At 44.9% G+C, this 26,343-nt stretch overlaps 1 protein-coding gene across 6 annotated transcripts in view; it reads right to left on the reverse strand.

The window, feature by feature from the left end:
* ARMC1 (armadillo repeat containing 1) overlaps positions 1–26,343 on the reverse strand; it is a 45,061-nt gene that overhangs the window by 12,747 nt on the left and 5,971 nt on the right. For all 6 annotated transcript variants that reach the window (XM_083187179.1, XM_083187178.1, XM_083187181.1 and 3 more), the window contains exons 2-4: positions 22,090–22,293; positions 12,392–12,483; positions 3,032–3,221 (exon numbers count right to left, since the gene is read on the reverse strand). In XM_083187179.1, the coding sequence (XP_083043305.1) occupies positions 3,032–3,221; positions 12,392–12,483; positions 22,090–22,251 (444 nt within the window). In that variant the 5' untranslated portion in view covers positions 22,252–22,293. The remainder of the gene's footprint in view (positions 1–3,031; positions 3,222–12,391; positions 12,484–22,089; positions 22,294–26,343) is intronic.

The raw sequence follows: 26,343 nt of genomic DNA on the forward strand, positions 1-26,343 counted from the left end.
GTGTGTCTACCCTGTTGCAAAAAGGCACATTTTACCCTCAATTCCATTTGCAATATCACCAATAAAGATATTAAAAAGCACCGGTCCAAGTACAGATCCCTGGGGTACTCCACTTGTAACCTTTCCCTCCTTTGACTGTACTCCGTTTACTACAACTCTCTGTTTTCTGTCCTGCAACCACGCTCTTATCCATTCAACTATCTTAGAATCCAATCCCAAGCTTTCAAGTTTATTTAACAGTCTGCGATGTGGGACAGTGTCAAAAGCTTTACTAAAGTCTAGATAAGCTACATCTACAGCCAAACCTTGATCTATTACTTTAGTCACCCAGTCAAAAAAGTCAATAAGATTTGTTTGACATGATCTTCCCCCAGTAAACCCATGCTGTTTTGGATCCTGTAAATTGCTGGTTTTGAGATATTCTACAACTCTTTGTTTTAAGAGTGTTTCCATCAATTTCCCTACTACTGATGTAAGGCTCACTGGTCGATAGTTGCTTACCTCTTCCTTGCTTCCACTTTTGTGCAGTGGGACTACATTCGCTGTTTTCCCAGTCCTCTGGGATTGCTCCAGTAGCTAGTGACTGGTTGAATAAGTGCATTAATTAGCCAGCCCTGGTGTCTCTGGCCACATGTATATGCCGCTGCCCTGTGTATAATGCCCACATGTATATGCCGCTGCCCTGTGTATAATGCCCACATGTATATGCCGCTGCCCGTGTGTATAATGCCCACATGTATATGCCGCTGCCCGTGTGTATAATGCCCACATGTATATGCCGCTGCCCGTGTGTATAAAGCCCACATGTATATGCCGCTGCCCGTGTGTATAATGCCCACATGTATATGCCGCTGCCCGTGTGTATAATGCCCACATGTATATGCCGCTGCCCGTGTGTATAATGCCCACATGTATATGCCGCTGCCCGTGTGTATAATGCCCACATGTATATGCCGCTGCCCGTGTGTATAATGCCCACATGTATATGCCGCTGCCCGTGTGTATAATGCCCACATGTATATGCCGCTGCCCGTGTGTATAATGCCCACATGTATATGCCGCTGCCCGTGTGTATAATGCCCACATGTATATGCCGCTGCCCGTGTGCATAATGCCCACATGTATATGCCGCTGCCCGTGTGCATAATGCCCACATGTATATGCCGCTGCCCGTGTGCATAATGCCCACATGTATATGCCGCTGTCCTGTCTATAATGCCCACATGTATATGCCGCTGCCCTGTCTATAATGCCCACATGTATATGCTGCTGCCCTGTCTATAATGCCCACATGTATATGCTGCTGCCCTGTCTATAATGCCCACATGTATATGCTGCTGCCCTGTGTATAATGCCCACATGCATATGCGCTGCCCGTGTGTATAATGCCCACATGTATATGCCGCTGCCCTGTCTATAATGCCCACATGCATATGCCACTGCCCTGTGTATAATGCCCACATGCATATGCCGCTGCCCGTGTGTATAATGCCCACATGTATATGTCGCTGCCCATGTGTATAATGTCCATGTGTATATGCCGCTGTCCTGTCTATAATGCCCACATGTATATGCCGCTGCCCTGTGTATAATGTCCACGTGTATATGCCGCTGCCCTGTCTATAATGCCCACATGTATATGCCGCTGCCCTGTGTATAATGTCCACGTGTATATGCCGCTGCCCTGTCTATAATGCCCACATGTATATGCCGCTGCCCTGTCTATAATGCCCACATGTATATGCCGTTGCCCTGTCTATAATGCCCACATGTATATGCCGCTGCCCTGTGTATAATGTCCACGTGTATATGCCGCTGCCCTGTCTATAATGCCCACGTGTATATGCCGCTACCCGTGTGTATAATGCCCACATGTATATGCCGCTGTCCTGTCTATAATGCGCACATGTATATGCTGCTGCCCTGTGTATAATGTCCACGTGTATATGCCACTGCCCTGTTTACAGTATAATGCCCACATGTATATGCCGCTGCCAGTGTGTATAATGCACCCATGTATTTTTAAGTTGATCATTTTTATATGGCCCCCGAAGGGTTTTCAAATTTTCCAAATGGCCCTCGGTAGAAAAAAGGTTCCCCACCCCTGTTATAAAGGAAGCTCAATTGTCCTCTTTAAAAATAAATAAACTGCAATCGTCTATGTTGGTTTAAGGGCTACGGATCCATACACACTAGGCGATATTGAGCTCAAAGTAGATTAGTTTTCCCATTTTGAGCTACTTTGACCTCAAAATCTGCAAGTGTGATCATCCCCAGCTGCCCTGTCCGTCGCCATATTTAACAGGACAAGTGAACGAGATTCCACAGTCTCCTCATGTGGAAAGTGATAGACCAAGCAGGGATCAATACCATACACCACAGGTACCAGTGTACAAATCTTAGGAGCCCATCTGATATGGGGAATTGCTCCATCGCCTGGCATCTCTGTAACCAGATTCAGAACCCTTTTAGTTTAGGGAACATTACTTTCTTAACACTATTTTTGCATGTCACTTCCATAAATTATTTTGGTATGTACTATAAGCATTGTGAGTATCTTTCTCACACTAAATACCATAGATGACTGATCTATTGTATTCTTATTGGATCCATTCTGCCTGTGGATTTAGCTCATCCATGCCTCATATCTGTACTGCAGGTTATTTTTGGAATGATAACTGGGACAGTGATGGCAGATGAATTAATAGCGAGTGGGTAATGAGTGTAATACTAATCCGACGGTAGTTTGCATTAACTATGTCAGACAGACACAGAGGCATGATCAGGGTTGGAAAGTGTCCCCACCAATCTGTACATTATTGACGGAGGTTATTAAGGATGGCGCATATTCCACACCAAACACGGAAGTGAGTAGCATTCCTCGTCACCTATCAGTCATTGATGAAGATCTCGGGATTAGTCTCCTTTGTTTACGCCTCATTAATAATACACGCCGGAGTTTCCAGAGTTAGGAAAACAAAAACACCAATGCAAACTACTAGTTCATAATGTAAATGGATTTAATGCTTACTGTATCATCAAGGCCATCGATATGCAAGACCACAGTTTTGGCACGTTTATTCGTTGTTCCAAGAAAGAACTGGGCCTTCCGCCGTCGTGAGTTCATCTCATTCGTACAGTCCCCATCTGCTGTGTTGGATGATTGCAGAAGATCATAGACTTCCGTAGCAAGCATCTGGGTGTCCCCAGGTGTAGTAGTCCTGTACCAAGACAAACACCGCCAATTACACTCACTGAGTAAAGATGTGACAAACTTCAATGTATTCTGTGGACATCAAGCTTGGGGCTTTATCTGGCTTACAACATAAAAACCAACATAATCTGTCCAATAAAATGATGAACTCACAGACCCAAGTGTCCGGAGAGCAACGCAGAGTAACCGCCACCAAAATGGGCAATTACACACCGTGCTACCAGGAGTGTATTGCAGCTCATACTATTGCCCTTTAAGTCATGTGACAAGAATTGGCAACTGTGAATATACCCAGAGGCATAAGAAAATGACCAACCCAGGGAAGGACGGCTGGGGTGCAGAGGCAGAAATCCACACCCTGTATCATAATTTGCGCTTTCCCCAGAATGATTACTTTTAATTAAACTGCCACTAATATAAATGTGCCATGGTGGAAACAGCTGGGAATGCAACCCGAGTGGCTGGTGTTTAACTATGGAGTATGGGACATACTAAAATGTGTATCTGTATTGCAGTTTCTAAGCAAGTCTGCACTGCTGCTATTCAGTAGGGTATGGGTCATTGGGTCGAACCCCTTTAGGTCAACGTGCATTGGGTCAACCACTGAAGGTCAATACCTGAAATACGTTGACATGGCCAAGGTCAGCACGTTGAAAGGTTGACACAAGCAGTAGGTTTTTGTCATGTCGACATGGACACCACCAAAGTGTGCCGCTGTGCTCGCCATGTGTTGGGCACGGTGCCTTGCTGCACCCGGCAATCTATTTTATTCTCCCACATGCCGTAGTGGATGGTAGGGCATAAAATAAAACCTGTCGGCACGTCAGCTAAAGAAAAAAACAGTGAAAAAGGAATGTCGACCTTGCCATTGTCGACCTAATGTTTGTGTCGACTTTCCAATCCTGTCAACATAAGCCATGTCGACCTATTGCAGGTGTCCACCTAAGTCCTGTAGACCTAAAGTGGATCCACCTAGTGACCGTGTCCCATTCAGTATGTAGGGATGTCTTGTACAATGGTACATTATCCTCATCCATCATTAATAGGAGGCAAGAAGATGCATTACTATAGCTGGATCTTCCTACGGCACCCATTATCTTTATTTATGTTCACGAGCTGTATCGTATTACTGTCTTATTAGGGAAGAAAAAAAGAAAGAAACATCAAGCTTATCCACAGGAAAGAACTTGTATTACTTAAGTTGGGTATATACTAGGCCAGTGGTTCCCAACCCTGGTCCTCCAGTACCCCCAGAACATGTTTTCCCGGTCACCCGGCAGGTTCACTCATTATTCAGACACATTTTAAAAGATCCACAGGTGGAGTTAATTATGTCACTTGTGATTCTGTGTGGAGACCTGGAAAACATGCGCTGTTGGGGGTACTTGAAGACCAGGGTTGGGAACCATTGCTCTAGGCCAGGGGTTCCCAAACTGTGCGCCTAGGCTCCCTGGGGTGCCACGGAGCACTTGCAGATGTGGTCCAGAACCGATTCAAATTATTTATGGTCAATGTAATAGGCAAAATCAGTGCTTGTGGATTCCAATTTTTAAATATGTGGATAAACAGAAGTGAATTCTGTCCCTCACCACATAACTGGACCTAAGGAAGACATATGAGCACAACTTATTTAATTTAATATTGTTTTCTGAAATTCTCGGTACCAAACTTTGCACCTAGGGGTGCCTTGACAAATATTCTGATAATCTAGTGTGCCATGAAAGAAAGAAAGCCAGCCACAGTTTGGGTAAGTAACAATTGCAGATTATCTATTCAGCCACCTTAATATGCATTGTAATTTCCTAGCAGTTCCCAATACACTCCACTCACATGCATAATAACAAGACTTTCATACTTTATCATTGCTGAACTTCATTAGCCGTCAGAAACTGCCCCACAAGTAAATCTGAACCACTAAAAAGACGATCAATGTCTAATGCCTCTAATCTTCGCGACACAATAGATACCTTTAAGGGACAGCTGATAATTAAAGTTGTATTAACATTACTAATCGCTTTAAGTGAATCCTAATTTGGAAGAACAGATTACTGCACTGGAAGCTCTTGGCTTTTTATAAAGCGGGATCTCTGGCAAAGGTTCCGTCTACAGTGGATAGTTAGTTAACGCGCCGATTATCTAAAGCTATATAAAGTAACAAAGTTAATTAACGGAAAAAGTTTGGCCTTTGAAACATAAAATAAAAGCTCTTACCGGAGGGAACAGCCTTCTTTACAGGCCATAAAATTCAATTATTAAATAACAGTTGAAGCTGCTAGTTTTAATGTAGTTCATATGGACACATTAAAATGTGTGAAGCATGCATAAATACCAGCATTGACAAACTACTCGGCTCGTTATTATGCTCAGCATCGGATGCACTCAGTGTTATTTCTGCATAGAACTGTGTAAGGTGTCACTTCTGGTCTTCGGAAAAGTCAAGTAAATATGTCTTTAAGCTTGACTTGAAGTAAGACTTGACATTTTATGTTTCTGCTGACAAAGAGTTCCCAAGTTGACATAACATAAATGTCTTTAAAGTTTAGTTTCCTTGTGGAAACCAGATTAGCCCTTCACTGCCAGGGGGCCTGCAAAAAACCTCTGTGCAAGTGGAGTGCAGTCAAGCAAGCGATGGGGAGCCGAAGGAGTTAATGATTGGACTTGTCTGGCTGCGGGACACGAGCAACCATCAGACATTGTTTAGAGGTTTTCTCCAGCTATAAATCAGCTCAGGCAGATTATTAAAAGCTAGTGGTAATTGTGAGTTAGATTATCAGGACGAGGAGGCATATTTAACCTAGATGAGCATTCGCTGATCTACTCTTTAACCTTTACGACGTCTTCGGAAACCCTGCACAGCCCGTGTGACATTTCCTGAATGCCATGATTATTCGGAGGATTTGGCATCTAGGTTTCTCTGTGCTCAGCGGTCATGCTCACAGATACAAAATGGATCTATAGTAATCCCAAAACAGATCAACTAAGGATCCTCTTTTTACGGATAAATCTCCGATACACGATAAATAAGACATAAAAAGTTTTATAAAGTTCCTCACTATGGGGGGTATTGAATAGGCGTGACCCGGTCCCGTTCTCGGCTGGCTCGACGTCAGCTCAGCAGGCAGGATTCAATGTCCCATCTGCCGAGCGCCGAAAAGGGGGCGTGGTCGCAAGATACGGTCATAAATCGTCGATCTGCTGCCGGGTTCTCCACAATTCCCGGGCATTCTCGGCAGAAGGAGCCCGACTACTTGTAAAGTCTGTCCCGTTCTGCCAAGATCTCTGTTCAATGCTGTTGGGGAAGACAGCATTGAATAGGGCCCCACTGCTATTTCCCCCATGGGTGTGTTGTTCATCTTGCTGAAGCATAAGACAAAGCGGTATTTATTTGTTGGGCAAAAATTTTAATTGTCGCTATATTTAAATATGGTCATTAATGCATATATGTCACCCTCACCCAAATCAGAGCTGTACAAATCCCAGGAACCATTCTGAATAGAAAAATGACAGGTGGAGCCAAGCTGTCGGATGTAGGGACGATTCAAATATTTTTCCTACCTGATCCATAATCTAATGTGACAGGAAATCGCGTGGCAATATTCCAAAGGATTTTTTTCCCCACACACGTCGCACCCAAGCAGACCCTGTAAGCCACTTAAATTGTTTAAACTAATGGGCTCATCAGAAAAGGTGCTGTGTGTGCGTCCAAACAACTGACTTTCCACACATTTCGGTTAGACACCTCGGGAGGTGGCGAGCTGGAATGTGTGAACCCACGACAATTTTCTTACAAATGGAGCAACAAATGAATTCATCCTTCAGATGACATCAAACGGCAGATAATGAGAAAAACAACTGAATTATACCCAGCAGTGCTTATTTAGGTGAATGGATACACATCTACTATGGCCCCTAATAGATCCTGTTACTACCTTCCATGCCCCTGAAGTCTGCACTATTATATCTGCCCCAAAAGCTTCACATATATGTAAATTGTATACTTTATATATATGGAATTAAGGAAATAATTTGCTGCCGCCCCCCTACAACTACAGTATGCTAAATTATCAGATATTTAATGTCCATAATAAGCCCAGTAATACTAGTGGCTATTGAGCGATGCTTGTACGGAATGACTGGATCTCGACTGAAATTATGAGCCGGACATTTAATCATACAAAACAGCAGCAAGTCCCAACCCAGCATTATAAACAATTTCCTATCACATTAGATGGTAGATCAGATGGGAATAAAAATTGAATCATCCCTACATCCGACAGTTTGGCTCCACCTGTTTTTTTATTTAGACTGGTTCCTTGGGATTTGTCCAGCTCTGATTTGGGTGAGGGTGACATAAATGCATTAACGACAATATTAAATAAAGTGACAATCTTCATTTTTGCTCAGCAAATAAATACCACTTATGTTTCAGCAGGATGAACAACATACAGTGTATTCAATCTCCCGCCGCTATTCCCGACGGGGAAAATAGCAGTGGGGCCCTATTCAATGCTGTCTTCCCCGACAGCATTGAACAGGGATCTCGGCAGAATGGGCCCGACTTTACAAGCAGTCTGGCCCATTCTGCCAAACAGCTCATTATTTCCAGGTCTCCTCAGAGGATTTTTTAAAATGTGTCAGTGAGTAATGAATACACCTGTGCTCCTGCTGGGTGACCTGAGGAATGGGTGAGTAAGTAATGAATACACCTGTGCTCCTGCTGGGTGACCTGAGGAATGGGTGAGTAAGTAATGAATACACCTGTGCTCCTGCTGGGTGACCTGAGGAATGGGTGAGTAAGTAATGAATACACCTGTGCTCCTGCTGGGTGACCTGAGGAATGGGTGAGTAAGTAATGAATACACCTGTGCTCCTGCTGGGTGACCTGAGGAATGGGTGAGTAAGTAATGAATACACCTGTGCTCCTGCTGGGTGACCTGAGGAATGGGTGAGTAGGTAATGAATACACCTGTGCTCCTGCTGGGTGACCTGAGGAATGGGTGAGTAGGTAATGAATACACCTGTGCTCCTGCTGGGTGACCTGAGGAATGGGTGAGTAGGTAATGAATACACCTGTGCTCCTGCTGGGTGACCTAGTAATGAATACACCTGTGCTCCTGCTGGGTGACCTGAGGAATGGGTGAGTAAGTAATGAATACACCTGTGCTCCTGCTGGGTGACCTGAGGAATGGGTGAGTAAGTAATGAATACACCTGTGCTCCTGCTGGGTGACCTGAGGAATGGGTGAGTAAGTAATGAATACACCTGTGCTCCTGCTGGGTGACCTGAGGAATGGGTGAGTAAGTAATGAATACACCTGTGCTCCTGCTGGGTGACCTGAGGAATGGGTGAGTAAGTAATGAATACACCTGTGCTCCTGCTGGGTGACCTGAGGAATGGGTGAGTAAGTAATGAATACACCTGTGCTCCTGCTGGGTGACCTGAGGAATGGGTGAGTAAGTAATGAATACACCTGTGCTCCTGCTGGGTGACCTGAGGAATGGGTGAGTAAGTAATGAATACACCTGTGCTCCTGCTGGGTGACCTGAGGAATGGGTGAGTAAGTAATGAATACACCTGTGCTCCTGCTGGGTGACCTGAGGAATGGGTGAGTAAGTAATGAATACACCTGTGCTCCTGCTGGGTGACCTGAGGAATGGGTGAGTAAGTAATGAATACACCTGTGCTCCTGCTGGGTGACCTGAGGAATGGGTGAGTAAGTAATGAATACACCTGTGCTCCTGCTGGGTGACCTGAGGAATGGGTGAGTAAGTAATGAATACACCTGTGCTCCTGCTGGGTGACCTGAGGAATGGGTGAGTAAGTAATGAATACACCTGTGCTCCTGCTGGGTGACCTGAGGAATGGGTGAGTAAGTAATGAATACACCTGTGCTCCTGCTGGGTGACCTGAGGAATGGGTGAGTAAGTAATGAATACACCTGTGCTCCTGCTGGGTGACCTGAGGAATGGGTGAGTAAGTAATGAATACACCTGTGCTCCTGCTGGGTGACCTGAGGAATGGGTGAGTAAGTAATGAATACACCTGTGCTCCTGCTGGGTGACCTGAGGAATGGGTGAGTAAGTAATGAATACACCTGTGCTCCTGCTGGGTGACCTGAGGAATGGGTGAGTAAGTAATGAATACACCTGTGCTCCTGCTGGGTGATCTGAGGAATGTGTGAGTAAGTAATGAATACACCTGTGCTCCTGCTGGGTGACCTGAGGAATGTGTGAGTAAGTAATGAATACACCTGTGCTCCTGCTGGGTGACCTGAGGAATGTGTGAGTAAGTAATGAATACACCTGTCAACGTGAACGGTTTAGGATCCTGGTGAAAGAGTTTAAGAACCATTCTGTAGCCCACAAACGCTGAATAGTTTCCTTTTTACACTACAATTCAGAAATGATTTTGGACACGCTACACTCAAATCGAATTCTTACGGCACATCTTAAATCTCTCCCATCTACAATATAACATGGTTTTGCCCAGGTGCACATTTTTAACTGTTTTGCTTTATTCCCAACTCCGTCAGCACCTATATGTGCATACTTCACTACACATGAGACCTGTCCTGATTAATGAGGTAAATTAAATAGATAAACGTCAAATCAGATCATTGTTCCCTTTACAATGGACAAATAAAGTGCTGGAAAGAGCATGAACCCCTATTTATGTCCAATAAACCAGCCACTAATGTGTGATCATTCTTGGGAGGATATTACGGTTATGTGTATTGGATACAAGCACTGGACCTTTGTGTTAATATACAGAGAAGCTGAGTGGGGGATATTTACTAAAGCCCCCATACACACTAGAAGACAAAGTGAAAGATTTCTTACACAAAGCCCGTTCTGAAAGATATATTTTTCTTTATCTTCTAGTGTGTACGACTGATGTTGTTAACAATGCCCACCCTCGCGCATCGTTAACAACCCCCTCCCCATGTCCGGACGAGGGAGGTCCTCGTTAACAGCGGCTATGCTGCAGCGGCAGCACGGCAGTTGCTCCCACTGCTACCGCTCACCTCAGAGCCGGCATTGGCAAGGGTGAATGCACTTTTCAATGCTGGCACCCCCCCCCCCCGCTACTGAAGATGAGATGTTGCCTGTAGCAATCATTCAGATTGTTCTTCTTTATGTAGCACCTTCTAGAAGATAACCGATAGTATTTAAATGGTTGCTATGGGCAACATCCCATCTTCAACTCCCATCTTTGTAAATTTACCCCAAAATGTAAATGTTCAGACAGAACAATAAAGTATACATGTCACATTTTCAAATACGAGTTTGAGTTAATGATTTGTCATTTTTAAAATCGGTCCTAAAATATGTCCGCCACTATCCCTAGGAACATAGTAAGGATTCCTTCCCGCCAAAACTCCACAGTGTTGTGCACGGCATCCTTTTCCTGCCGCCACGATACCGCAGTACTTCATCATTGTGCTGAGGTAGCGACATTTGAAGGCAAAGCACTAGACCTTGCAAGTATCAATAAAACTAAGCAGCTCACTAATGCTGGGCATAAATTATACAAATAGATGAGCCGTACGCCTGTTAATGGCAGATCGCCCAAATAATCATACTATGTACAACATGTATGCGACCGACCTGAACACATCGATCGTTCAGACATGAGGAATTGTCCATTATGTCCGTCCAATGCAATAATTTCAAAATTGTAAATTGGCCAGACTGCACATCGACTGACTTTCTTACCCTGGGAAACGTCTCAACCTCACAGGAGATACCCAGATGGAATATGGCCATACATTTATGTATATCACGTTGTGTTCCAATGATATCTGATTGGTGCCAATCTGTCAGACAAAATCTCTGCCCATCTGACAGGCATTTAATCTGACCATGTATGTAAAAGTTATGGGGAACAAGGGAAAGGGGTACTAATAATGTCTTCTTTGGAAGAACCACCATAAAACCTCATATATATTGTGATAAGGACATTGGTCCCTTAACCTCTACCTAAGCTAAAGCACAATTCCTCTCTAGCTAGGGGCCCCCTGTGGTTAGCATGTATTTTTTTTTTGTTTGTTTTTTAGATAAAAGTTTTGTGCATGGGAGTGGGGTAGTGCTGCAGCTTCACTGTGAGAATGATTAATGGTGCTGAGCATGGGGTGCCAAGGCACACGGACTGGACAAGTGTGCAGTGCATCACTGGGAGTTGACTAAGTCCCATGACACTTTGCACAAGAGGGCAGAGGCTGAGAGGTGTGCTGAGCTCTGATTGGTGGAGCTCATTACATCAGGCATTCCCAACCACGGTCCTCAAGGCACACCAACAGTGCAGGTTTTAGTGATATCCAGGCTTAAGCACAGATGGTTTAATCAGAATCCCTCAGATACTAATTAAGTCACCTGTGCTCAAGCCTGGATATCTACAAAACCTGCACTGTTGGTGTGCCTTGAGGACCGTGGTTGGGAATGCCTGCATTACATGCTTCTCAGGCCCATTGAGGACAGCAGCAGCAGTCTAGTCATGGGAGGGTTTTTAATCAGAGGCAGCATTGGGACTGTGAGGTCTCCTACAGTCCTACAGAGTAAAGCGCAGAAGGACAAACGCAGGCTTTTCATGTGGTATGTATATATTTATTTATATCTTCCCCCTGCGGCTACCCATTGACCAAGTTTATACTGCCTTTTACTGTTCTGTGTTTTGACAGTGTAATATTCTCCCATGCAGTTTGCGGCCAGTAATGACAAGTGCAAGGGGGCCCCCCTGTCTAAAGTGCCCCGGGCCCCCCGAAGGCTTAATCTGGCACTGCTCGTGTGATGCTATGGAACTTTTGCGACACCTTATGAATAAAGATAAAAGCATTAATAATCATAATAATACTCTAGAGAAACCACCAAGGAGCATTTATTTCACAATAATTCCAGAGAAAGGCATAGAAGCATATGAAACTACATCACTTGGTGCAGTAACGGTTACAGCAGAACACTCGTCACCTCTATATGCTCTGCTTTCACATGTTGTGCACAAATACTTGCTAAATAATTAATGTAAAATGATTAATTTGATTCAACACAACAGCTTTCCTGGTACTGACACAAAATCTAAAGCGTATGAAGTATTAACGATCTCCTTATTGGCAGCAAAATGCAATATTTCAAAATGATGCAGGACATCTTAAATAAAAAATAAGTGCGGTTTGGAACTTACTTTTGAATAACATTTTGCAAGCTCAGCATCATTCCCAGCTCGCATCTCATCTTCTCTCTGTTGGAACGGCATTCTGCCAAATACCGCACGGCCTTCAAATAAATAAAACTTGTTTGTGTAATATAGAAACACCAAGAGACTGAAAACGGGCAAAAGTACTCGCATACAGGTTGAGTTTCCCATATCAAAATGTATTTTTTCTAATATTTGCATAAAATAATGAGATATCTCTGGCATGGGACCCAAGCCTAAACATGAAATGCATTTATGTCTCATATACACTTCATACATAATGCCCAAATGTAATTTTATACAGATATGTAATAATTGTGTGCCTGAAAAATAGCCTGATTCATAAAAAGCAAAAAGGTGTCACTATCTTAAGGCCCATACACACTGGGCGACTTTGAGCTGAAAGTCGCTCAAAACAGCAGGTTTAAACGGCTTTCAGCTCAAAGCCGCCCAGTGTGTATGCCCCGGTGATGAGCGGTGGGTGCTTTTGCGCGCTCCCACATCATCACCGGGAAAGTCGGATTTGCACTGCGCTATGCAAAGCCGTCCGCCCCCCCTCCGTCGGCGCCGGGCAGAGGGAAAGCTGCTCAGTGTGTATGCACTAAGCGGCTTTCCCCCCAGCGATGAACGCGATCATCGCTGTCCTTACACTCTGGGCATAGACGCCCGGTGTGTATGGACCTTTCAGTCGTGCTCATAACAGTTTGTAATTCAGGATATTTGGGATATCAGATTTTTGGATATGGGAGACCCATCCTGCAATGTACTGAAAGGGACCCTGTCTGAAAATGGGCAGATACAGATGGATATAGAGGTAGGGGGGCCCTGGTCGCATGCTTACAATCTATTAGAAGGAAGATATTAACCCTTTGAGTGCCAAGGGAATTTGTCAAAAATGGCAAGCAAACCTTTTTATGAAACCCTTTTGAGTGCCAACGTTGCTGTGAGAGATTCTCAAAATATCTGCTAAAAATGCCAGCGCCGCTCACAGCGGGTGCGATATTTAACTTAGCTTCAATTAATTGACGTGGCTGTATTTGTATTCATTTATATTAAAAGAACAGTTGCTGTGAGCGAGGCTGGCATTTTTAGAGGATATTTTGAGGATCGCTCACAGCAACGTTGGCACTCAAAGGGTTAAGGGGCAGATTTATTAAGCTTGGAGAAGAGATAAACTGGAGATAAAGCGGAGAAAAGGTAAAAGGAGATAAAGCACCAGCCAATCAGCTGTGTTTGAAAAAGACAGTTGGGAGTTGATTGGCTGGTGCTTTATCTCCTTTTACCTTTTCTCCGCTTTATCTCCAGTGTATCTCTTCTCCAAGCTTAATAAATCTGCCCCTTAGTCACGTATGTACAGAACAGTGATCAATTTGCTATACCGTATATACATAGAATTGTACTCCATACCCAATATCTGAGGCACTACATAAACAGACTCGTGCCCAAATATCACCCCTTTGTACAGTAAGTATAATAAAACAGATTTCACAAGTTTAGTCAACAACATTTATTCATTTGTTAATTATTTTGTGTCCCACTATCTAAGCATTAAAAAGAACCACACAAACTGAAATACTGGAGCTGCAAGTGGCATTATTAAAGCCTCACCGCCCATTATAAAGCCTTACAGATATACCCAGCCTCATCCAACCTCCACCGTGTCGCAGGTGAGATACATGTGGCAAAAAAAGCACATCTGCCCCCACACGCATACATTAAAGTCACCCCCGCGACTCATTGAAAATACATTTACTGGCAGTCCAGCGCAGTTTTGTGCTGGGAGTCGCGGAACTGATTTCCTGCATCAAACAGGCACCATGGCCTCATCACAGGTGTGATGAATGTGGCTTTATCTGTATATAAGTGGTAGAAAATGCAATAGTGAAGAGAGACATTTCCCTGCACACAATGGACTTCCTGTTAGTAATAAAAGTCTGACGGTAGTAGGCAGGTTTACACCTAGCGGGTCAGCAAATGTAAACACAACCGGTGGGATGCAATACGGCAGCAGTGCCAGATGCTGGCCGATCACTAAGTGATTGCCCCTTTAAAAAAATTGCCAAGTTCAGCTAGCATCCGGCAATGCCACCAAACATCACATAACTACAAGTTCGCTTGAGGTCATGAATCTTTTGTAGATGTTTTTTGTACACATTAGTAGCTGTTTAAAAGGGGACTTGTGGGGGGGCGTGGCCTGACGGGACTGGAGAGAGGACGCAGATCAGTGGAGCTCCCGATCTGAGCCTCTTAAAAGCCTGATATTCTTCCCCTAGCCCCCATCCCTACAGACTACCCTTGCCCAATATCTCCCTACCGACACACCGGTACCGGTGGGTCTGAGCTGCGGAGCCGGGGAGCACCTAATAGTGCTCCTGCAGGTTGTGGCCTACCCACAGCGCTGAGACCGGGACCTCGAGTTGGGCGCTCTCCCACCAAGCGCGCCCGGTGAACGGGGACCACCCCAGCCGCCGCTGACAACATAGACAGCCAGGACACAGATCCCAGTGGACAGCGACGCCCCCGGAGCCCACCGACACCGACCAGAAAGGTGCAGAAAAGCTCCCGAAAGGCGGAGGCCTACACAGCAGCCGGAGCCGGGGACTCGCCTGGGGGCTCAGGCCGGGAGCGGCGCTCCGCGAAGAGGATCGCGGACGGAGCAGGCCGTGCGGACACCTAGGACTGGTCCCCAGCCTCCTACCCAGCCGGAGGTGCCTTCCCCTGACACAGGGGCCATCCAACAGAAGCAGCGCTGAGACAGGTGAGAGAGTCAGGCGCCCACGCTTTGCAGCAGGGACGGCGGCCATCTTTTTGGTGGATAAAATCTCTCCCCTCACCACCCTTCTCCTCCTGCACTGCAGCTGCTGCATATAGAACTACTAGACCCAGCAAACCCTGGAGCCCCCTTAACTACCTAGCCACTGAGACAAGAATTGGCCCAGCTGAACTACCACACAACTTAGCATAAGAAAAATAAACTTACAAACTCCTGCAGCCATATTAGATAAGGAAGAAAAGAGGACAGACTACAACAGTACATCTTTGTAGTCAAGCTCACTTCTCCTGATAGAAGCCCTAACACCTGATAAGGACACAGGTGAACTATACAGACCCCTCTCCTTCCCCGCAACTTATAAGAGACCATCAATGAAGGTGCACCATTAATAAATAAGGACATCAGACTACACAGGTGGCCATATTTGTGGGGACAACAAACTAGACACCAGCCCGGACAGACTACACAATTGCCTAAATATCCAAGGCCCTGACCACATAGCATAAGGAAAATACCTTCCTAAGGCTCAAGCGTATAGAGGAGCACCCAAATAAGCAGGTCCCTCTTTACTAGGTGGCCGAAGAGATTATCTCAATACGGGCCTCTATAACAAAAAGTAGTAACCTGACCCCCCGACTGCTACAAGAGGAGAGGGGACTCCATAGCAATCTCCAACCGGCCTATGCACGCTGACCTAACCCGAATCATAGAGCTAAACCTCACCAGCTGTACCCGAGGCACCTTCGTGATACCCTAGCCTTTATTGTAATCTAGCCTACATACCAAGATGTAACTCCCCCCCAACCCTCCGAACCTTGGGGAGCACCCATCAACCCTATACTACCAATGTAAAATTAGCTCGCCTTATCCTGCCGCAGTGACCCACAACTCTTTCTTCAACCGAACCTAGAAGCATCAGGAACTAGCTCTGTGCCAAGATGCCGAAAAGCAACAAGAAACCTGTGGACCAAGATCTCTCCCAAAGCCTCAAAAAATTTGCGTTTTCAGCCAATAAATCTATGCAGGACCCCACCTCCCTACAACAAGATAACTCGGACTCTGAAGATTCTGACAATGCTCCACTCACCAGAAAAGACATTCGATCTCTTTTTCGTGAGGTGCAGGAAACTAGACGCTCAGTCCAGGCGATTCAATCAGAAGTACACAAAGCTGTCAACTCGCTAAGGACTGACCTCGATGAAATTGGAGATAGAACTGACCAACTGGAGACAAAAATGGACGAGGTAGTCTCATCACATAACGAACAAGAAGATGAGATCCGCCTACTAAGACAAGAAGTCCAATCACTCTTAGAATATCAAGAAGACCAGGACAACAGGGCGAGACGCAATAATCTTCGTATAAGAGGCATCCCAGAAGAGGTAGAAGCAACACAACTGGACGACTACCTTAAAAAGTTTTTCTCACATCTTACCCCAACAACTCCAGAGGACCACCTCCTATTGGATAGAGCCCACCGAGCCCTCCGCCCTCGCACACAAGAGTCCTCACAACCCAGAGATGTTATACTCCGATGCCACTATTATACGGCAAAGGAGGATATCCTCCGCGAATCAAGAAAACATCCCTCAATCTCCTTTCAAGGACACTCTCTTCAAATATTTCAAGACATTGCCCCTGCCACTTTGCTTAAAAGAAAGGAATTTAAACCCATCACTTCCTTCCTGAGAGAAAACAAAATACGCTACAGGTGGGGCTTCCCCTTCCGCATTCTAATTTGGCATCAGAACCGCTTTCAGATGGCGAGGAACCTTGAAGAAGCTCGCCAACTCCTGCACTCCCTGGGCCTGCAGGTACCAGCACCTCCGGACACCGCTAGTGCTAAGCCCCGAGACCTTTCAAATATAGATCAACTGACTACACCAAAACGTACCCTGAATCGGGACTGGTCCAGGGTGTCTGCAACCAAAAAGGCTAACCCCCCTAATCCACCTCCATGAGACTTGGTCAGATGCTCAACTTGGTATCAATCCTGATGCTATGGTGATAAGTGGACCAGCTTACCATTCCTAGGTCTTTTTCTTCTTTATAGAAATTTAATTCCACCTGATATCAACCATGTATTTATCTGTTCGGTTGAGGACGATTACTCCTGTCTTCATTACTGTTTTATATTATCCTATTGCCTAGCGTTTGAGTACACTTCTCTCGGCCTCTCCTATTTAGGGAGACGCGGACAGAACTACCCCTGTTTAAAATACTTCCAAAGGATAAGTAATGTTAGATCTGTTGGTTACATTGTTATTGTCGTTTTGAGTGTTAGAAAATGTTTTGTTCACTACTTATTTCCCCAAAACAGGCAGGCTATAAATAACAATACTATCCCATATACCAGATGTTCACATATGGGATTAGCTCCCCTGGTAATCCTTGACTCCCCCGCTAATACCTCTGGACTGTAATAGGCCCAGGCCACGCTCTCCAAACATGGGTCTTATACCCAACCCCGGTCATTGTCACATCGTGACTTTCCCTTTTCCCCCCGACCGGAAAGTTCGACCAGACATCTAGCCATCTGGTCTCCAATTTCCCCCTTTCCTCACTATCCCTCTACCTTCACCCCACATGCAAGTGTTTCAACCCCCACCTCAGGGTTAACCTCTACTGGGAAAAACCTCCTCATCTCCAAACTACGATACATCAGAATCTTTCCGGGTGGAGACTCAGAGAGATCCATAAAGCGTCATCTCTCTGTCTTCTCCATGACTATTAAAGTGTACAGCCAAAATGTCAAGGGGCTGAATAGCCCATCAAAGCGTACCAAACTCTATCTCACTCTAAAACAATCCAAAAGCGATATAATATTTCTCCAGGAGACCCACTTTAAGAAACCCTCACACCCAGAACTAAGATCTAAGGCCTACCCTCTCTCTTATCACGCATGTGACTCCAAACAAAAGAAACGGGGAGTGGCCATACTATTTGCCTCCCATATGACGTTTGAACTTAAACATACACATGCGGATAGGAGGGGGAGATGGCTAATCCTAGTGGGCAAACTTAATGGAGAGGAATGCACACTAGTTAATATATACGCCCCTAACCAGCAACAAGCCTCTTTTTTTAAGAGAATAGACTCCGCCCTCTCAACACACGCCGTAGGTTCAATTATAATGGCAGGCGACTTTAATGAAGTGCTTGATAGGGAATTGGACCGCACCTCTCCCCCTCCCTCCTCCAGCTCTAGACCCCCTTCCCCAGCCACCCTGGCTCTAATCGCTCTTCTTAAACGGCATCTCTTATTTGATTCCTACCGCATTATAAACCCTGTAACTAGGGACTATACATTTTTCTCCTCCGTCCACAAAACCTACTCCCGCATTGATATGATTCTTCTGAGCAGGGACCTGACACCTAAAATCCAAGAAGCACACATTCATCCTATGATTTGGTCTGATCACTGCCCTATTTCCACAACAATCGCCACAATACACTCCCGTCCAACAGCCTCTACATGGAGAATGAATGACTCTCTTCTCCACGATATAGGGCTCACCAGCCAAATCAAAGACCAACTCCTTGAATATTTCCAAATTAATGATCATCCAGATATATCCCCGCTGACTCTCTGGGAAGCCCATAAGGCGGTACTACGAGGCCATCTCATAAGCATGGCCTCTAGACATCGGAAATCCTTAAGTGCTCGTCTTAATAACCTAACAGCTAAGCTCCAAACTCTAGAACAACAACATAAACTCTCCCCATCCCAGCGGAATCTTGACCTTCTTTCTAAAGCCAGAGCAGAGGTATCGCTCCTTCTCTCGGAACGTACAGCTAAAACACTTCAGAAACTGAAGCAAACGTTCTACGAGAGGGGCGACAAAGCAGATAAACTACTTGCCTCGAGACTCAGATCTCAACGCTCTCAGAACAACATTTTAACTATCAAAGCCAAAAATGGCACCCTGACCCACTCTCCCAATTCCATCAACGAAGAATTCCAGAACTACTATCATAACCTCTATAACTTGAATAAAGACCCAATGATCCCAACCCCTACCACTGAGATGATGTCTGACTTTCTACAAAAAGCTAACTTGCCCAAATTATCAGAACAAGCCGCAGCACAACTGAACAAGGATATTACAGAGGAGGAACTACTGAGAGCTCTAAAGGCCCAAAAACCATCCAAGGCACCTGGCCCAGATGGGTTTTCAGCGGCCTATTATAAGAAATTCGCTAATATCCTGATCCCCTATGTCAAAAAGGCGTTCAACGCAGTCCTCCATGGTGCTCAACTACCCAAAACGATGCTAGAGGCCAGGATAATAGTAATACACAAAGAGGGCAAAGACCCCTCGGAATGTGCAAGTTATAGGCCTATATCTCTTCTAAATAATGATATTAAGTTATACGCTAGAGTGCTCGCCTCTCGCCTCAGCACTGTTCTCCCTGGCCTGATACACTACGATCAAGTAGGCTTTATTCCGGGTCGTCAGGCCAGGGATAACACAAGGAGGACTATTGATCTCATTCAGATCATTAATAATAAACAGACCCCTTCTATCATCCTCTCATTAGATGCCGAGAAGGCGTTTGACCGAATATCATGGCCCTTCCTGTTTCAGACCCTTCGCGCCTTCGGCCTATCGGCGGAATTTCTTACCGCAATCTCAGCTTTGTATACGGCCCCCTCTGCCCGCATCCTTACAAACGGAACCCTGTCGGGCCCCTTCTCCCTTTCAAACGGCACCAGACAAGGATGCCCGCTCTCGCCCCTTATATTTGCCCTAGTGATCGAGCCCCTAGCGGCTAGGATCAGACTCTCAGAGAGGGTTGAGGGGGTGAGAGTGGGTACCCGTCAATATAAAATCTCACTCTTCGCGGACGATGTCCTACTGTCCCTAACCCACCCTCAGACATCTTTACCAGCTCTATATGAGATCATTAATGAATATGGCTCCCTATCAGGCTATAAAATAAACTTTTCTAAATCGGAAGCAATGCTTCTACATACCCCCCCCTCTATTAAAACTTCCCTACTCTCCTCATATCAATTTAACTGGAAAGCCAACAAAGTTAAATACCTCGGCGTAAACATAACCTCCAAATATGACCTCCTCTACAAAGAAAATCTACCTCCCCTCCTAAATAAAGTTAAACAAGAGCTCAAAAGCTGGAGATCAAACATCATCTCATGGTTTGGGAGAATATCAGCCACTAAAATGATCATTGTCCCACAATTCCTATACCTCTTCCAGACCCTCCCAATTAAAATTCCTTACCAGACATTAAGAAATATTCAAACCTTAATCTCCAAATTCATATGGAATGACAAGCCCCCTAGAATAGCCTTTAGCACCCTTAAACTACCAAGAGCTGGGGGAGGCAGGGGACTCCCAGATATAAAATATTATTTCTTGGCGTCACATCTGAGCCAAATCGCCGCGTCCTTTGCATCACCGGGCTCAATCGCATGGATAGACATAGAATCACAATATTTAGGTCTTAGATCCCTATCTTCTCTGTGGAGCCTTAAAAAACCACAAAGACCCATCCTGGTCAGCTCTATGCCCTCGCTGAAATTTCACCTCACTCTATGGAACAGGGCCCTGGACAAGTACAAACTCTCTTCATACCCTTCTCCACTCACCCCCTTCTGGGATAACCCAGCTTTCCCTCCAGGTACTTCCCCTCTAACCTTCACAACGTGGAACAAAGCCAATATCCGCTATGTCGCTGACCTCTCAAAGCAAAACTCATGGCTTTCCCTAGAGGAAATAAAAAACAAATACCCCACTCTAGCCCCTCCAATGTTTGAATTCTTCCAAATTCGCCACTTCCTTACATCACTATCAAGTGCGGATTCACTTCGAGATATGACTCCTTTTGAAAAGCTATGCTCATCCAACCCCCTTTCCAAGGGTATGATCTCACAGGTATATAAAATGTTGATCGACACAACTGCCCCCACACAGGCTCGCCATGAGAGTGAGTGGGAGAAGGACCTGGGCTCTCCACCAGATGAAAACTGTTGGGACGAAATTCGCGAAAGCATAGCCAAAAGCTCAATATCAACCCACATCAAAGAGACCACATATAAAGTATACTACAGGTGGTACCTTACCCCAGAAAGACTCTCTAAGATGTTCCCAACAGCTACCCCCAACTGCTGGCGCAGCTGCGGTCAGAGGGGCTCACTTTTGCACATCTGGTGGACCTGTCCCAGGATAGTCCCATTCTGGCAGGAGGTCCGCGACCTCATGCACTCCGTGTCTGGTCTGACTCTTCCCCTTGACCCATGGACATTTTTATTAGCACGCCCATTTACAGAGTTAGACCCTCCCATGAACAAATTATTATCACACATACTGGCAGCAGCCAGAATGACCATTGCTAAGCAATGGAAGTCCCCCGACACACCTCCCATGGCCCTACTAATCAACTACATCTGGTACATCGCCCGCATGGAAAAGATAACTTACTATCTACATGAATGCTCCCATAAATTTGACACAGCATGGACCCCGTGGACTTCACGGCTGGCCCCACCGTCCACGGATTCCCAAACAAATATAAACTAAACAACTCAACTCACTACCACCCTTCAATACAGAGACACCCTGAGGTACCCCCCCACTTTTCCCTTTTCTACCCCCCCTCCCAACCTTATATACCCCGACACCCACCCCATATAATCTCAATCAATGTATGTTACCTAACCTGATGTCTGACTAGATACAACGTTTTATTTGATTGTAGAAAACCGTTAAAAACTGTGAAACTACTTTTGATTAACATATCTATATGTCACTTTGCTTATGTCATGTATTTTCACATCCTATAAATAAAAAGTTTAAAAAAAAAAAAGGGGACTTGTGCTTTTGAAGTACAATACATAAAGTATTAGCAAACTGCATGCACCGGCTGTAATACAGATTATTACACTTACCAGTAAAGCAGAATAAACAACTTCGGGACTGGGATGGTCAAGGAATAGGATGAGGCCTGGGAGGCATCCTTGATCCTGTACAATGGCCCGGCGATTTAAGGGATCAGAGGCCAAGTCTCGCAGCTGATTAACAACGGCTAGTGCATCCGGCTCCCCGCTCATTGTTCACAAGAAGTAGTTCTTTATGCCATAGGCCAATACGTCCTTAAGAACACAAAATATAAATAATTAAAATACAAGCAGTCAAGGAATCACGAGTATTTTGCTGCTAACACAAAGTCTGTCCTGGTAACAATTTGACCCTGGAATCGTTGAATTTTGAAGGCCCCAAAGCATACAAACACCATATACAATATTGTGATGCAGTCCATAAATGATGTTTTATATGAAGGCTGATGTAATATTATGGTATGTTATTTATTTATATTATTTATTAACATTTCGTATATATATTGTATATATAGGAGACAGTGATACAACAAACTGGGAATTTACAGACAGTCAAAGGTATGAGGGCCCTGCTCGCAAGCTTACAATCTATAGGGAAACAGGCATGGATGCACAAGGATAGATATTCTTTATTGCATTAATTCCACCAGAATGCAAAGGTTCCTGGTGTGCTGTATGATAGGGTGACCCAGCAGTTTGGCCAGGAGGATGGAAAATGTGAAAAAGAAGAGAGAGTGGATATGTGTTCACTGTACAGTGGGGATGTGATTAGATAGGAACGGTATATGAAGGTTAAGTGGCTGGTTCTGGAATTTGATAAGCTTGCCTGAAGAGGTGAGTTTTCAGGGAAAGCTTTTAGGTTTGGTGAGTCTTATTGTTCTTGGGAGGGCATTCTACAAAGTGGGTGCAGCTCAAAGAAAGTCCTGCAGTCGGGAATGGGAGCGAGTAATGAGTGTGGATGAGAGACGTAGATCTTGTGAGGAGCTTAGAGGTCGGGATGGAAGATATTTTGAGATAAGAGAAGAGATGTATGTGGGTGTAGTTTGGTTTATGGCTTTGTGTGCAAGTAAAAGAATGTTGTATTGAATATGGTAGAATCCAGTGACTGGCAGAGTAGCTTTGCAGACATCTGGCTAGGAAGATTAGCCTCGCAGCTCGCAACATTACATTATTACATTTACAGTGTGTTCAGACACTAAATGGTTGAAGTTGCCCATAGCAACCAATCATTCTATAAAATTATAGAAGCCGATTGCTACGGGCAACTTGTTCACTCTTTTCACAACTTGATACATCAACCAGTGTCTCAATTCAAACTCCAAAATACTCTGCGCTAATATAATCGAAGCAGGATCACTATGAACATATTAAAAATACATTCATAGGTATTTAATCAATTACAAAAAAATATTCTACACATAAGTAAGTAGATAAGTAGGAATTAATCAATTTACAGATAAAATATTTTGCAATAAACAAACCAATACATATACTAAAAATAAAAAACTGCGAGGTGGATAAAATCTAAAAGATAATTCATAGGCATAACGAAAATATATCAAAAACATTATTTTAAAATGTAGATTAGGGTTAGCATTGTGGGATAAAATTACACGCACGAAGTGCTGAACGTCGATAAGGCTAAAAATGTACTGCACCCATTTCTTTTGGCCTTTTTAATGGCAGAGGGTGAACAGATTGCCTTTCTAGTGTTGAATATATTAGGGTTTATTCAATGCGGCTGGCGAGGGGGTTAAATGGCGGTGATCGCCGAAAACAAGAGATCCTCGCCGTTTAACCCCTACGCCGGCCATACACCCTATTCAATGCACCGGGGAAATCCAAGCTGTCAGAGGACAGCGGGGATTCCCCCAAACAGCGAGGCTGAAGGCTTATGTTTTAGAGGCCGCATACGCAGTTTCCCCCTAGTTCCCAAAACCTAGCGAGGGGAAAACCGTGTGTGCAGGGGATCAGTTGAATACTGACCCTGCTCGCTGTGACAGGGAGCAGGCAGCATTGCTCGCTGTCACAGCTCGCAGAAAGCATTGACTATAACCCATTGTATAGGCCATCATTGGACTGCTTTTTCTTCTGAGGAGAACTACACCTGGGTGGCAGATTTTTGCCTTCCTTCTGTAGAAAAGGTGATTACATTACAGAGGCGTGTAGGAGCACAATTGATGTCTTCTCGGATATCCTACTGTAGCTGAGTGACAATAGGCAATCTCCTGTTACCTGACAATCGTAGCACCTGTTTAATACAGTATCTGGGTAATGGGATAGCTGAGAAGACACATGCACTGCAGATGAGGGTCAGAACAATGACAATTGTTAGTAGGGGTTTCTGGTTTATAAATCTGACCGCATATGCCACAATACCACAGGCTGTGGCACCAAAAGCGACATAACATTCACCTGTGTGTGTATATAAATACAGGCCTAGTTATGAACTATAGCACAAAGAAAGAGGTTTTACCCATAACAAGCACTGTATATTTTCAGTAAGGCATTAGGCAACACATAGGAATTACACGTTTTTCCTTTAGTTTTCAGAAACGTCACATTCTGAGCTGTACTGTATTTGTCGTTTCTGCAGACTACCTAGTAATGGATGGAAGAAGGATAGCCTGTGATTGAAACAGGTTGAGCACAGTAAATTCATTGTCATTACTGTCAAGTATCATAAATAATAGTTTTCAATTATAAAAGTTAACCTCCACTTTCCTCTATATAAGCTGTTGCCAGCTCTCTGCAGTCTGTAGAAGAAAAGTCCAATCACAAAGATCTATCATGTGGTACTGACGCATTTGTTATAATGGGTATACAAATAAAAAAAAAAGGCACTTTACAGTCATTGTAGAAGCTTGTGTGATCTGTAATCTTGCCTGAAAGGGCTTCTTTCATGAACATAATAGAAACGGTTCCCACAAAGAGTCACATTCAAAAGACAGGTTTAAATCAAACTAATAATTAAATCGACTAGAGGAGGAATTCAATTGTTTTCCCCTCTAGGTGGTGCCTAACAGAGCAATTCAATTGTTGCTGTATTCGGGCGGCACGATAAGCTGCTGGGAGACACATTTCAGCTCACAGCCCCAGAGCTGAAACTTGCAAAAAGTTACCTGTTTAGGCACCCAAGAGGGTAGACCCAGGCAGTACGGACAGTCAGCGAGATAAATAAATAAAAACGAACGAGTAGCACCCAATGATCTCCCAACACTGTAGACATGAGATCAGACCAGAGAGGTTGCTTATAAAAATACTTCATAAGACATTTTGCTTAAAGGGGCCGATCCCACTTAAGCACTGCTCCACTGACCGAATGTGCCAATCGATGATCGGTGATCCATCAGGGATATTTAGGGGGGTATGCAATGTCATTCGAGCTCCCGCAGCCATCTCCCGACGGGGGAGATGGCTGCGGGGCCCTATTCAATGCTGTCTTCCCCGACAGCATTGAACAGGGGTTTTGCGCAGAACGAGGCCGACATCACAAGCTATCGGGCTCGTTCTGCCGAGAAAAGCCGGAAATAGGCGAGCTCCCGGTCGGAGCTCGTCTATTTCCGTCATCAACTCGCGGCCACACCCCCTTCTCGCTGCTCGGCGGCCGGGACATTGAATCCCGACTGCCGAGCTCCAGGCGAGCTGACCGAGAACGGGACATGGGCACGGCTGTCGCGCTAGCTCGACAGCCGTGCCCCTGACATTGAATACCACCCTTAGAATGTTAAAAAGTCCACATCGGGGAATCTGGTTTTAGAGGCATGTTTATACTCAGCAGGTGTATGGGCCCCATAACTCAATAAAACAAAAAGTTCATGGCTGTAGAGGACACGTCTATATATAGTCAGAATCAATGGAGGGGGGGAGGGGGGGGGTGCAACTCAATTTTTGTTAGCAACAATAATGAATGGGCATCCAAGGTTGGCTTTAAGGAATATACAATGCTGTTTTTCCTAGGTGCATATGAGATATGGCTAACATCCTAGCAGTCAGAATGCTGAATGTACCGATGCCAGGATGCGACTGATTTCACAACACTAGTACCGGCACTATGAATAGATCAGCATCCGACGCTGGAATACAGACAGCCGGGATCCCAAACGGCAAGTATGCGGGGCTAGCGGGCGCCAGGGTAGGGGGAAGTTAGGTTTAGGCACAACTGGAGGTAAAGGTTAGGCACCAAGAAGGGAGGGGTTAAGGTATAAGTGTGGTTACCCCATGGCTATTTTATATGTGTTAAAGCTATTGCATGAAGTATGCTGCCATCGTTGTGGTTACGCAGCCAGTCAGTAGGTAGGCGGT

Source organism: Crinia signifera, chromosome 5 (genome assembly GCF_055691185.1).
Source record: "Crinia signifera chromosome 5, ASM5569118v1, whole genome shotgun sequence".
NCBI classification, from domain to species: Eukaryota; Metazoa; Chordata; class Amphibia; order Anura; family Myobatrachidae; genus Crinia; species Crinia signifera.